The 12974-nt window shown below is 37.6% G+C and overlaps 2 protein-coding genes across 2 annotated transcripts; both read left to right on the forward strand.

The window, feature by feature from the left end:
• Nucleotides 1–255: 255 nt before the first annotated feature.
• LOC122976514 (actin-related protein 3) lies at nucleotides 256–7511 on the forward strand. The gene is made up of 12 exons (XM_044345032.1): nucleotides 256–482; nucleotides 876–931; nucleotides 2200–2324; nucleotides 2438–2548; nucleotides 3419–3514; nucleotides 4023–4130; nucleotides 4247–4390; nucleotides 5112–5285; nucleotides 5375–5467; nucleotides 5564–5689; nucleotides 5856–5939; nucleotides 6428–7511. Exons 1-12 carry the CDS (start codon nucleotides 439–441, stop codon nucleotides 6521–6523), a joined length of 1257 nt encoding a protein of 418 aa, XP_044200967.1. The 5' UTR covers nucleotides 256–438; the 3' UTR covers nucleotides 6524–7511.
• A 225-nt stretch (nucleotides 7512–7736) lies between these two features.
• On the forward strand, nucleotides 7737–12705 carry LOC122976515 (transmembrane protein 182-like). The gene is made up of 5 exons (XM_044345033.1): nucleotides 7737–8143; nucleotides 8981–9071; nucleotides 9202–9330; nucleotides 9402–9539; nucleotides 12197–12705. Exons 1-5 carry the CDS (start codon nucleotides 7961–7963, stop codon nucleotides 12469–12471), a joined length of 816 nt encoding a protein of 271 aa, XP_044200968.1. The 5' UTR covers nucleotides 7737–7960; the 3' UTR covers nucleotides 12472–12705.
• Nucleotides 12706–12974: the final 269 nt, after the last annotated feature.

The raw sequence follows: 12974 nt of genomic DNA on the forward strand, positions 1-12974 counted from the left end.
GATGCAACTCAAGGAAATCTGACCTTTTGTACAAAGGAGTTAAGTTGGTCAACGCCACAAATTTGCTTAAATGTGATTGCTGACCTAGAAATAGCACAGAATCTTAAATATTTCTTCTTCATTTTACATGTTATAACGTCTTGTATTTTTAAATGTTTCTACATTTTTAATAAATTGAACATTTACTAAATAATATATGTAAAAATGAGACTGCAGTAACAGTTTCCGTCCACCGGGAGGCAGTGTTGCATCGTCGAAGCTGCTCATCCTGCACTAGAGAAGAAATCTTTCGGGGAACCCGGAAGCGTTCCCGTATCGGCCGTGACTGCTGCTATTCATTCAGGCTGCTGCGAACTCAAAAATCAGTCACAGTAAAGATATCCATCCGAATCGGGCGCCTGATATATTCGCCTGTAGCTAGATAACAGGAGAGCGAGCATGGCTGGTCGGCTGCCGGCTTGTGTTGTTGACTGTGGCACCGGGTAAGTGAGAGAAATGAGATGCTAGTTAGCGTTAGCCTGGCTTTCATTAGCGGCTGTCAAACTTCCAGCTAACGCCCTGTTGTCTGCTAACGTAAACTAACCACACCTGCATACTTTATTCTTCTTGTATTGTTCGTAAAGCCGAAGCCAAAGAGCCTTATTGGTTTCTTTGTAATGCTGTAACGTTGTTTTCTACACGGCTTTGCTTATTAGCTTTTGTTAGCTGCTCAAGCTAATGTTACTTCCTGGATTATTATCCGAGCAGAAACCACAATATCCTCATTATTTCAGCTGTAACTCAGTTAACTGGCCTTTCTATAATTTCCAGAAAATACTGCAACCAAAAGAGGGCAAATTTTAACCTAATAATTGTGTTAATTTTTCTTTTTATAGCTACACAAAGCTTGGTTATGCAGGAAACACAGAACCTCAGTTCATCATACCGTCATGTAAGTAAAGTAAAAAATGCCCAAAACACCATCAAATTATACATTTATTTGCCTGGAACTTGTTTCATTAACATAAGTAAATCTAGAGTTTTATGGTTATGAATGTGTAATACATGTATTTAAAGTTTATCATCCAAATAATCTGTAATTACTTTGATACGTTGCTGTGTTTAATTATCCCACTTTTGACTGTTTATATTTATGTGTATCTTCATTTTATTCCCCTGTTTTATGATTTCTGTCTGTTTTAATAGCTGTTTTAAATACTTTATTTTCTTTCTGTTAAGCATTTTGTAACTCTGTAAAGAAAAGTGCTATATAAAGTTTATCATTATTGTTATTGTTATTATTATTATTGTGATTATTATCGTGATTATTAATTTATGACATGCATCAAGTAGAAATGCCAAAAATTCTCCAGTTCCATTTCAGTATTTGCTGCTTTTCTCAGTCTTTAATGTGACAGTAAACATGAATATCTTTGGACTGACTGTCAGACAAAACATGATATTTGAAGATGGCATCTTGGGCATTAGGGAATTATGACTCGCTATTTTTTAAAAAACTTTTCTCATTTTATGGATGAAACAATTACAGAATTACTTTGATAAAATTGATAGTAAAAATCATGGTTGGTTGCATTGCTACTGCATTGGTTGTAATCATACTGTATTTATTAAATCAGAATATGATTTGCCCCAAGAAGACAGTTTCAGGTGGACAAATAGACATCATCTAGATGTAGGACTTGTCATACTTTAAGGACAGATTAGGCCATATTTTTGTTATTGCCACCACAAAGAGACCAGAACCAACAATAAAGGCTGCAGCTGATGATTGTTTTCATAATCCTTTAATCTGCAGAACACTTTGTCCGTTAACTGCTTGGTGTACAAAATGTCAGAAAAGTGTAAAAAAGCCATCACAAATTCCTGAGGCCTACTGTGACGTCTTCATATCGGTTGTTTTGTTCAACCAACAGTTGAAAACCAAAAGATATTCACTTAACTGTCAAAGAAAAGCAGGAAATCTTCACATTTGAGAAACTGGAGACAACAATCTTTTGTAGTTTTGCTTAAAAAAATACATAAATTATAAATATTTTATCAAAACTGTTGTAGATTTATGGATATCAACAGACTTACTGTGATAATAGAGATTTTTTTAAGCATGGATTTGTCCTAAATCATAACTTTTTAACCATGCTGTTCTATATCTACTGAGTACTTGTTTTGAGGTTAATATTCTTGTACACTGTTGCTCATCAGGTATTGCAATCAAAGAGTCAGCCAAGGTCGGAGACCAGGCCCAGCGCAGGATGATGAAGGGGGTTGATGACCTGGACTTCTTCATCGGGGATGAAGCCATCGACAAACCATCATATGCAACAAAGGTAGGCAGGAGAGCTGAACTGGGTCAGATGGCATTTTGTTTTGTGAAGCAGTGTGATTTAAGCTTCAGGATGAGACGTTTGACATTTGATCTGTTTTCCTTCCTTGTTCCCAGTGGCCCATCCGTCATGGAATAGTGGAAGACTGGGACCTGATGGAGAGATTTATGGAGCAGGTCATCTTCAAGTATCTGCGGGCAGAACCTGAAGATCATTATTTCCTCTTGGTAAGACCAGAACTACATGCATTCGATGAGAATTACAACCTCTCATACAGGTGAAAGTGGTGTTTGGAGAGGTTGGAATTAGGCAATATTTCTCTCTTTTTTGTTGTTAATCTCTTTATGCAAACCAGATCCTATTGCATCAGCACAGAGTTGTGTAGTAAAGTAGATTGCAACATGAATCAAACTGTGAGGTGTTAGAAACTCATGGATCTGTTTCAAGTCTGAAACCTCTAAATTTGCACTTCAGCTCTCTTCAGTCTCTCTGATCTTTTCTTTATTATTAATTGCTAAAAGCTAAAACAACATGGCATTAAAAGCAGCTTATCTTTTGTACCGTATATGTGAAGAACAACTACCATAAATATTTAGAAACCACAAAGATGTAATAAACACAAATATAGACTTAAATTGTGTCAAAAGTTGTGAAAACAGAAACAGATTTTCTCCATGTCAGCCTGTACAAGACTATTAGAGTCTGGCACACAAAAAAATGACTTCCAATTGCACAAAACAATGTGACGATAATGTTTTATGGCTTGAGCTGATGTAAGACAGATAGGTTCTTTTATTTTGTAGCTAGAACAGGGGACTGACCCTGTTCTCCTGTAAAACCCTCTGGCTGTTTGATTGCACTATTAAGAAAAGTCTAATTCCAAAAAATGTCATAAAAGTAAGGAAGTAGGGGACTGTTTCATGACAGAAAAACTGTCCAAAACCTTAAAGTTCAGATGATGAGTCACTCTGAAACTAAAAAGCATGAGCAGTTTCATTTATAAATAGTAAAAAGTGAAGTCAAGTATGTCTTCTGTGTCTAAAAATGTAGAATATTCATACAGTATTCACATGAGATTTTTGTGCATCTCTCTCCAGACAGAGCCTCCCCTCAACACACCAGAAAACAGAGAGTACACAGCTGAGATCATGTTTGAGTCATTCAATGTTCCAGGTCTCTACATTGCTGTTCAGGTAAGTTTCCAAAACATTCCAGCACCTGAAATGAACACTTGCCACCAGCCGTCATCTGCCATTTTTTTTCTGTTTTCAGACGCTTCAGTTTTAACCATTAATTTATAAAGTTGTAGCAATAAATTTAAAACCAGTTAAACCAAAAGTATCACAACTAGTTGAAACACTTTTGTAACCAAACTTGTGGGTTGTAGATAGAAATAGATTTGACTCTTTCTCACAGAGATTCAGAGGATGTTCATGAGGAAATAGACATTTTCACTTCTTCATTTTGAGTTTGACAGTCTGTGTTATTCTTTCCACTTGATTTAAATCCTGCACAGTGTTCAAAAAAGAGTGGAGGTATTTCTTAAATCTTATAATTGTTACAATCCTTTCAAAACTGAGGCTGTAAATTATGCAGTTTTGTTAAGTGACACAGTTTGAATTGAATTTATGCCTCAGCCGTTTTGAGAAAAAATGTAGTAAAGCGTTGTTTTTAATAATGAGATGTGTTTTTCTGCATCAGGCTGTCCTGGCGCTGGCTGCATCCTGGACATCCAGACAGGTGGGAGAACGCACACTGACAGGGACCGTGATTGACAGCGGAGATGGAGTCACACACGTCATCCCTGTGGTACGTTCCACCTTTCCAGGCTTCTCTTTCACATTTCTCCACATAAAAAAAACAAAACAAACATACATCTTTTTGCTCCTTTCTCATTCTCAAACTTGTGCATTTTTATGCTCCAGGCTGAAGGCTACGTCATCGGTAGCTGCATTAAGCACATCCCCATCGCTGGTCGAGACATCACGTACTTCACCCAACAGCTGCTGAGGGAACGAGAGGTGGGGATACCTCCTGAACAATCTCTGGAGACAGCCAAAGCTGTCAAGGTTAGTATTGCTTCCTGTAATTGACCCATTCTGTCTTTATGGCCTTAAGAAAGTCTGAAAGCTATTATTTACCAACTGAGTCAGACAGGAGGAACATCTTATTTTTGCCAAGTCTGGCTCACTGGTTGTTTTACTCCACCCTAAATCAGTCTCCCTAGTATCAAACACTCTTTGTAGGTTTTAAACATATTTAAAAGATGTTTATGAACTCCACATGAACCCTAACATGTTTCTGCTTTGTATGTGATATTGTTTATGTTAGAAACGTGTTTTTGCTGTGTGAAGCTGTCCACTCTGCACAGTATCAGACTCTGCTGTGGTCAGTTTAAGGATGTTATATTATTTCGCTTTGAGTCATGCCATGTTCATGTACCGAAACGTGCAAAAACACGGCCCAAGTAAATGAAGTGATACTCTCAACAGACGCTGTCATGCATTTCTCCGTGTGACCACTAGAGGTCAGTGGGGCTACAGAAGCATATGACTCACTTTAAGGAAGTGAAATGAACAGTAGAGGTTTAAAATAGAGAGAAAATATACAGAACAAAAGTCACAACGGACCCCTCTTTTGTAATTAAACCAAAAGTTTCATTTTCCATATAGTTGTTGGTTGTTTTCTTTTCCCTTAAACATTGTTGTGAGCAGTACTTCATCATAACTGCTGCTGAGTTGTTTTTCTGGTTTTATCCTCTAACAGTTCTACCATATTGTGTTGCTTTAGGAGCGGTTCAGCTATGTCTGCCCCGACCTTGTTAAGGAGTTCAACAAGTACGACACAGACGGCTCCAAGTGGATCAAGCAGTACACGGGCATCAACGCCATCTCCAAGAAGGAGTTCACCATCGACGTTGGCTATGAGCGCTTCCTGGGGCCGGAGATCTTCTTCCATCCTGAGGTGCAACAGATTTATTCTCACTCAAATTGAGCAATTTCTAAGCAAAACCATTTTTTTGAAATTTTACTTAACCATTTGATCTCCTCCAGTTTGCTAACCCAGACTTCACCCAGCCAATCTCAGAGGTGGTGGATGAAGTCATCCAGAACTGCCCCATAGATGTCAGGCGTCCACTCTACAAGGTACAGAAACACATCCCTCTACATTTTACAAGCATAACCGTTAGTGTGCATGTCTGTTTTTTATTAACGTCTACCTGCCTCTTTCTTGTGTCGCAGAACATTGTGCTCTCCGGAGGCTCCACCATGTTCAGGGACTTTGGCAGACGTCTGCAGAGGGACCTCAAGAGGACTGTGGACGCTCGGCTGAAAATTAGCGAAGAGCTGAGCGGCGGCAAGTTGAAGGTGGGGAGCAGGAATAAGGACTCGTGCAAGCAAAATTATTTGCATTTCTGCTACTACAGTTTGGAAATGTGTAGTTTCGCCTTTTTCTCTGCAAAATGGGTTTACAGGAAGTAGTTTTGTGGCTTTTTTTTAAAATAACTGAGTAAATTATCCTTTTTTTTTGTAGCCCAAGCCCATTGATGTGCAGGTCATCACTCATCACATGCAGAGGTACGCTGTCTGGTTCGGAGGATCAATGCTGGCTTCAACTGTGAGTATAAAAACGATATTTTCAGCTTCTCTAACAGCAAATAATCGTCTCTCCTGCTGCTTTTCATCAGTCTTATGTCAACGACGTTAATGTTAAAGGAACGGTCTGACATTTTGGGAAATACACGCGTTTGTTTTCTTGCCAAGAGTTCTATGAGAAGAGTTTTGTCGTCGCTGTGAGGTCACCAGGCAATCACGAGGAAATAGTCCAACACAAAACCCTCCATAACACCACAACTTCTCATTTTTACACTTTGGTTTTTGCTCGGACTAAACAAACACTGTGATGTTAATTAGTGATGTTAATTAGATGTGCTGGAAGAAAGATTTCGTTACGTTTGATCCAATGACAATCTATTCCTTTAATAAACTTTGAACCCTTTGTGTGGGTGTTGAACTGTTTTTCAGCATTTAATCTGCCAAAAAACATCATCCATTGATGAATGTAAAGAGAAATGACATTAACTGAGGTCAACTTTGTTTCGGCAGCCCGAGTTCTACCAAGTGTGCCACACCAAGAAAGACTACGAGGAGATCGGACCGAGCATCTGCCGCCACAACCCCGTATTCGGAGTCATGTCTTAGGCCTCGGGAGGAGCGCATTCAGCGGAGGCCGAGGAAAACAACGGAGGAAGCACCGCAACACCTCACACGCTGTGGAAGTCCCGTGAGCCTTTGCACAGATGCTCCGACAGACCTGTTCATTCGGATAGAGCGACAGTGGACCAAACAAACTGCCAAAAGAGCGGCAATCTCCTCACAAATTAGAGGAAAGAGGTGACTCAGCCCAAAGGATCCTCAAATAAAAATGTTTACTGCAAGTAGGTTAATAATAGGTGATAAAAATCTTTAATTTCTGCGTGCCTCGTATATGTACTTATAATATCCTCACAGGGTTGTAATATGTAATTAATCAACATGAGTCCTGTAAAAATGCACTTCTCTGTGTATATGGGTTGGGTTCTTGCTGTTATATACTCTAAAAAAAAAAAAAGAAAGAAAACTGAGGGGTTGTTTCAAGAAGCAGGACACACTTAGTTAGATCATTTTCCACAAACACCATAAAACACCATTTTCATCAAGTCATCAAATGGGTGCAAACATACAAGACATTATAAAAAAAAAAACAATCATAAGAAATACTTTCCATTCCTGATTTTTCTTTTTGGTCTTTTTTTTCCACTTTTTTTGAAATGTCCCTCAGTACCTGGAAAAAAAAAATGTATTTGAATTTAGATTATTAAATAAGTCAGGCATTAAAAAAAAAATCTGTTCAAATATTTTTTTCCAGGTTTCACTGACAACAATTCCTGTTTTCCTCTGCAGCATTGTGACTAATTGCACACTGCTTTCCTTTTGACCTTTTTTATTCTTTGTATTAATCATCTCTTGGACAGCCTGTCTTGACAGAAAAAAAAAAAAAGTTGTATTAATATATGAACATGCAGTTTGAATGACTGTTGTTGGACCATCACTGTTGCCTAGATCTCAGTTATACTGGATAGCCTTGTACTGTACCAAATCTGGATTTCAATGCTGGCATTCCAATAAATGCCAAGGAGATATTTCTACAGTTGTGATTTCTGTTTTTTTTTTTCAAGTTGAACTTAAATTTGTGATGAAATATCGTAGCCTCTGTGTTAAATGTGGCATCTATTCTTAACAGAACACTGCTATTTCTGTCTGGGTAGAAACCCCCTGTAACTGGATCCCTTTAAAGTGACCAACACATGATGCCAGCATTTATTTTCATTCAGACACTTCATGCTCCTGATTGGTCAGTATAGGAGGGGGAAAATACCGTCCAGAAGCTTGTTTGATGCATGACAGTCACTCATTTGTTGCTGTAGAAGAGCAGTGAATACATGGATATGTTATGTAATCATGCTTCTTAGGAATGTGGGAGTTTTTTATGTTTTTGAACATGAAATCTCAAGTTTTAGAAAGCAAAGAGATTCATAGACTTCACCCATGGAAAACAAATACTGAAACAGATAAGTCTGAATAGACGGACAGACAGCTATGTCTCCTGCTGAGAGGTTGAAGGTGCTCCTCTTCTTGGCTTTATTCTTTGGAGCAACAGGATTTCTGTCCACACTGCTGTCCTGCGGGACAGAATACTGGCTGCTGGCTGCTGAGACCTGCAGCCAGCCAGAAGAAAGACCTGGAGGACGTGTCCTGAGAGACGGGAAGAGCAACGCTAAGGTATTAAAACATAAAATTGCACACTTAAAATGTGGCAAAGCAGGGTCTCAAGGCAAAGGGAAGCATCAGAACACCACAAGGATGATGAAAATTAAAGTAGAATTAAACTGAATGATAGTGCAGGCAACAGGTAACCCCAAATGTAATAAAAAGGGAGTAAAAGAGTAGCTGATAATAATAAAAGTGGATTAAAACAAGTTTTTAAGTGATATAAAGCTGCTCAAGTTAGGCTGCATTAATATTATCAATGGGGCTAGGGGCTTGTTTCACCAAATCTGCAACATCAGATCATTTCCTCTTCATTTTGACACCTAAATAATCAAAAGATGCATCATACTCATGACCCATGCATGAGCATGTGAGAGGACTGTAGGACAAGAGTGACATTTGAGTGATCATTTATGAAATAGGATGCTAGCACCATTTGTGATCTGCGTGTCAGCTGCGTGTCCAGCAAATCACTTTTGTGAAACAGGCCCCAGGCTCAGGTTTTACCCTATGCGACCGTAAAATCTCCTCACATTCATAGACAGCAAACATGACGTGTAGCTCGGTTAGAAGTGCAGAGGTCAAACAGATACTCCATCAAATTCCTTGAGCTGTTCCTTAGCCGTTACAAGATCCTTTGCTAGTGTGCCTCCGATGTAAGAGATGGCGTCTGAGGTAGTCGAATCACGTAGTTATGAGTCTTTTAGAAGCCCTACTGCAGCTCAGCATACAAACACTGACTCCTGATCGAAATACAGCAAAGTATCCATCAAATGCATCACATGAATTTCATGGATGGTGTTGAGGAGGAAGATTTTCTTTTTTCAAGACATTGTTTTATGGTTTTAGGCTGGTGTGAGGATGTTCCATGAGGGTCTGTTTTGGCGATGCTCCTTCGAGGCCCTTTCTCATGAATACTCTATGTGGGACATTTGGATCAGTAAGAACCTTCACTGTGTGGTTGATTAAATAATTAATGATGGTAGTTAGGCTTCCGAATCTGGCAAACGACAGCAGATTGAACTTGGAGACTTTTAAAAAAACATTAAAAACTGCTTTTTCCCCTTCAGCAAATCAGCCACCATCAATGGTCTGCCAGGCCGCTTTCCTCTTCCCGTTTCCTGTTAATGAGCCAGTGAGACAATGGGGGGAGTTGCACAGTTTACCTGCAGAACCCTACGAACATCAATCAGCCATTGGTTGGTATTTTTATGTTAAATATTTGATCATTCTATAAATTACAGCGTTGATCATTTTCAGTGTCTCTCAGTTTTTAGGACGTTCTGGAGCATCTTCCTCGTTACAGGTGTGGCGGCCATTGTCATTGGTGGATTCATCGTCATGTGTGCTGGCCCACTGTCCAACCACAAACTCTATAAAGTGGGTGGGGTCCTTCAGCTTTGTGGTGGTAAGGATGCGTCAGCTAAATTTAAAAAAAGCACAATTCTGGCAAATTTAAAACAGATGTCACTTATATTATTGTACTCGTATGTCTTTTTTAATTTCTTTTTTGTTATGTATCATTCATCTCTTTCTCACAAAAACTTAACGCAGAAAACAACTGATAATTGTCTCCCAATATACACAATTAGGAAAGAAAGAAATTTGAATATTCAGATGCTCTGTAATTTAAAGAATCTTCCCAAAAGTCTAACACACTCCCACAGCAAATGCATCACCGCACCTTTTTGAGTTTTGCATTTCATGCATTAATCATTTGAGAGCCATTTAGCATTTTTGTAAATAATAACAATTTATTGCTTGTGGGCCTCAGAGGTTTCCCAACATTTTTCCAAATCATAGTCCAGTTCAGATCTCCCCCATTTAAAGATCACTGATCCAGCGATCTGCATATCTTTTAATTAATTAATTAATTAATTGTTTAAAAAATCACAATAATTGAAGTTTCATATTACTATTTTGGATGGTCTAACTTATGTTTAAGCAAAAAGAAACAAAAAATCAATGATTTTCTCAAAATATTTGGAAAACATAAATATTTTTACACCCAGAAGTCACATATTTGTTTTGTGCATTGTGTTATAAAAAATGGTCACCACATCATGTTTTCTCAAGCAACTTCATTAACACTTATATAGTAAAGTAACACATTTTTAATGACTTTAGTAAAATGATTTTCTCATGAATAAGGGTCTGTGGTATGAAGACATTTTCTAATTACAAGTTTGTTTTCTATTTTGAGTTTGCAATCCGCCTGAATCCACTCGTTAGGTATCATTACTCACAGCTGAGTTTAGCTCCTGATTTGCTCAAGCACAGGTGTTCAATGTCTGAGATGAAACCTCATAAATCTCACCATTTGTATTAAGTGCTGTTAAGTTAATTAAGTTATTGATGCAGGAAGATTCAAAACACACACACATTGAACTGTCAATAAGGAACAGGAGTGTTTTTTTATTGTTAAAACAGAAAAAAGGAAAGTTTAGAAAGAAAAAAGATGAAATAGAAACACAAAATATTTACTCACCTGTCTCTTGAGTTCAATTTATGAGATTGTTAGAAAAAAATAATAAAAAGAAATACATAAGTACATTATATTGCAGTATTGCAACAAGTGGAGGGTCCCCTTCATTCTGGAGGCAGCTGATGGTCAGTTCACTTGTTGATGATGTATCTGGGGTTAAAAGAAATCACTAGGTTAGAAATAAACATTTGACCTGAAATGTTGCAGCATGTGTGGTCGCATGCGGCTACAACACAACATTATAATAATGTGTGTATTAATGATGGAAATGAGTCCAACATAAAACACTTGCCTGAGAGATCTCTGCACCAGATTTCAGACAAGATTTTTAAGTATGATCCTCATCATACCTGAAATATGTGTTTATTTAAATTAATAAAACCAAATTTTGCACAAAGATTATTATTATTGTTTTAAGTGTAAAAATATGGCTTTTATGTAATTAATTAAATAAGATTCAAAAAAATGTAAATAGTATAGATGGACTATTTTTATGTCTTACCTACAAATAATGTAATGATTAATTGTTATATTCATAACAAATGTTTTGCAGTTTAAACAGTAATTAAAACAAAAAATGTTACTAATTTTGATGGTGTTTGCTGGGGCTGGCCTGCTCATTAGGTAGAATCGCCTTTCTTAAAAAGCCTCGGTGTGTTTGAGCTCATGTTCGGTGTGTGTGTGTGTGTGTGTGTGTGTGTGTGTGTGTGTGTGTGTGTGTGTCACCATCAGTCTCACTCACAGTCTTATGTTGTGTGTTTTTGCTCCATTTTTTTCCTGTATAATGTTCAAAAGTGTTTTAAGTGGCATTGAGATTTTAGAGGGGAAGAGCCACAGCTTTGTTTGTGCATTTGTTGCAGCTCTTGGCTTGAACTTTCTTCCTGTTTCTCTTTATTTCTCCGTTCACACAGGATTGTAGTTTTGAAGTGGGCTTGAAGATTTCCCAAAATTTATATTCTAGCATGGAAAATACTCAAGTACAACAAAGTTAACTGTAATCTTTTTTGAAAAGTCTTGAAGCTGACCTCAAGCATTGCTTAACCCATCAGCCATAATGAATATATTCAGTCTCAGCTCATCCAGGCATCTCTTATGTCATGGCTGCCAAATCCTTAGAACGCGATCGCTGCTTCTGACCATAAATCAAATGTCTTGCTTCATATCCATACAGAGAGAACATTTGCTTTAAAGTATGATCTATGTAAGTGATATTGCAAAATAAGCCAAGAAAGATTTATTCAGGGTTGCCTTTGAAATACATGAGTAATCTGACACAAATAATTCAAATATTATTCATACAAGCTTCCATTTACATCTTATGTAAAGATAAAAAGGTTAATGTTGCCGTTTCAGAGCTGGGCTTTGTAATCTGAGCAGAAAAGTCTTGTTTATTTATGGATGCCGTATAGATTTGCTGACACTTTGACATAAAATGTTTTAAATCATCTTACATGATCAGCATAATCATCCGGTGGAAAAGACATGGAAACATCTCATAACAAATACGATGATTAAATAATTTTGAAATGATGTAACAATTTGAATCTTGAACATTAACTATGATTTTCTATTTCTGTCAGGCTTGTGTCTGCTGGCAGTGCTGGTGATGTATCTGATGTGGGTCCAGGTACTGGACACTCTGGAGCAGTTTGTCCTCCATCAGAGAGTCTCCAGCTGCCCTTCCTTCCATCTCAGCATCCAACATGGCCCCTCATTCCTCCTGGCTCCGGTCGCCGTCTTCTTCTGCCTGCTTGCTGGCGTGCTCTTTATTCTGGTGGGCCAAAGTGTTCACAGTATAGAGTTGGAGAAGAGAAACAAAATTCCCGAACTTACAGCACCGGATGCTTGTTTGTGACTCATTTTTAAAATATGGCGGATGCAGTTTATTCAGCACTGGACAGTACCTACCTATAATGAAAGTCATACACGTCTCTGTTCCTGCTGTAGCTCATTTTTTTTTAAAAATAATTCTTTTTTAGTATTGTTTTGTCTAACCTCATGCAACTGTCTTGATCATATTCCCCTTGCAAAAGAACCCAATGTGACTTACTTGTTATATAAAACTAAATAAATTAAACATTGTAGATGACATTATTAAGACTCTTTCTTGACAGAAGAGAAGAAGTTGAGAAGAGAAAAGTACTTGGTGAGGAAGATTTTGACAGCAAAGAAAACCTTGGCTACTGTAAAAAAAAGTGATTTCACAGAAATTTACTGTATTATTTTACAGTTTTTTTTTGTTTTTTCTACATTAAGTGTAAATGTCAAAAAAACACAGTAAATTATTTTTATTAAAAATATTCACCATAAAATAAAGGCTGTAATCTGTAAATGAATATAATGGAATATTATAGTTTT

The sequence above is a fragment of the Thunnus albacares genome, chromosome 24 (assembly GCF_914725855.1).
Source record: "Thunnus albacares chromosome 24, fThuAlb1.1, whole genome shotgun sequence".
NCBI lineage: Eukaryota > Metazoa > Chordata > Actinopteri > Scombriformes > Scombridae > Thunnus > Thunnus albacares.

Bases quoted from the DNA above. Each gene is read 5' to 3' on its own strand.
- LOC122976514 (XM_044345032.1), top strand. From the start codon at position 439: ATGGCTGGTCGGCTGCCGGCTTGTGTTGTTGACTGTGGCACCGG. The intron at 2,325-2,437 runs GTAGGCAGGAGA...CCTTGTTCCCAG, and splicing joins AACCATCATATGCAACAAAG to TGGCCCATCCGTCATGGAAT. The intron at 5,468-5,563 runs GTACAGAAACAC...CTTGTGTCGCAG, and splicing joins TCAGGCGTCCACTCTACAAG to AACATTGTGCTCTCCGGAGG.
- LOC122976515 (XM_044345033.1), top strand. From the start codon at position 7,961: ATGTCTCCTGCTGAGAGGTTGAAGGTGCTCCTCTTCTTGGCTTTATTC. The intron at 9,072-9,201 runs GTAAGAACCTTC...TTTCCCCTTCAG, and splicing joins TATGTGGGACATTTGGATCA to CAAATCAGCCACCATCAATG. The intron at 9,331-9,401 runs GTTGGTATTTTT...AGTGTCTCTCAG, and splicing joins CGAACATCAATCAGCCATTG to TTTTTAGGACGTTCTGGAGC.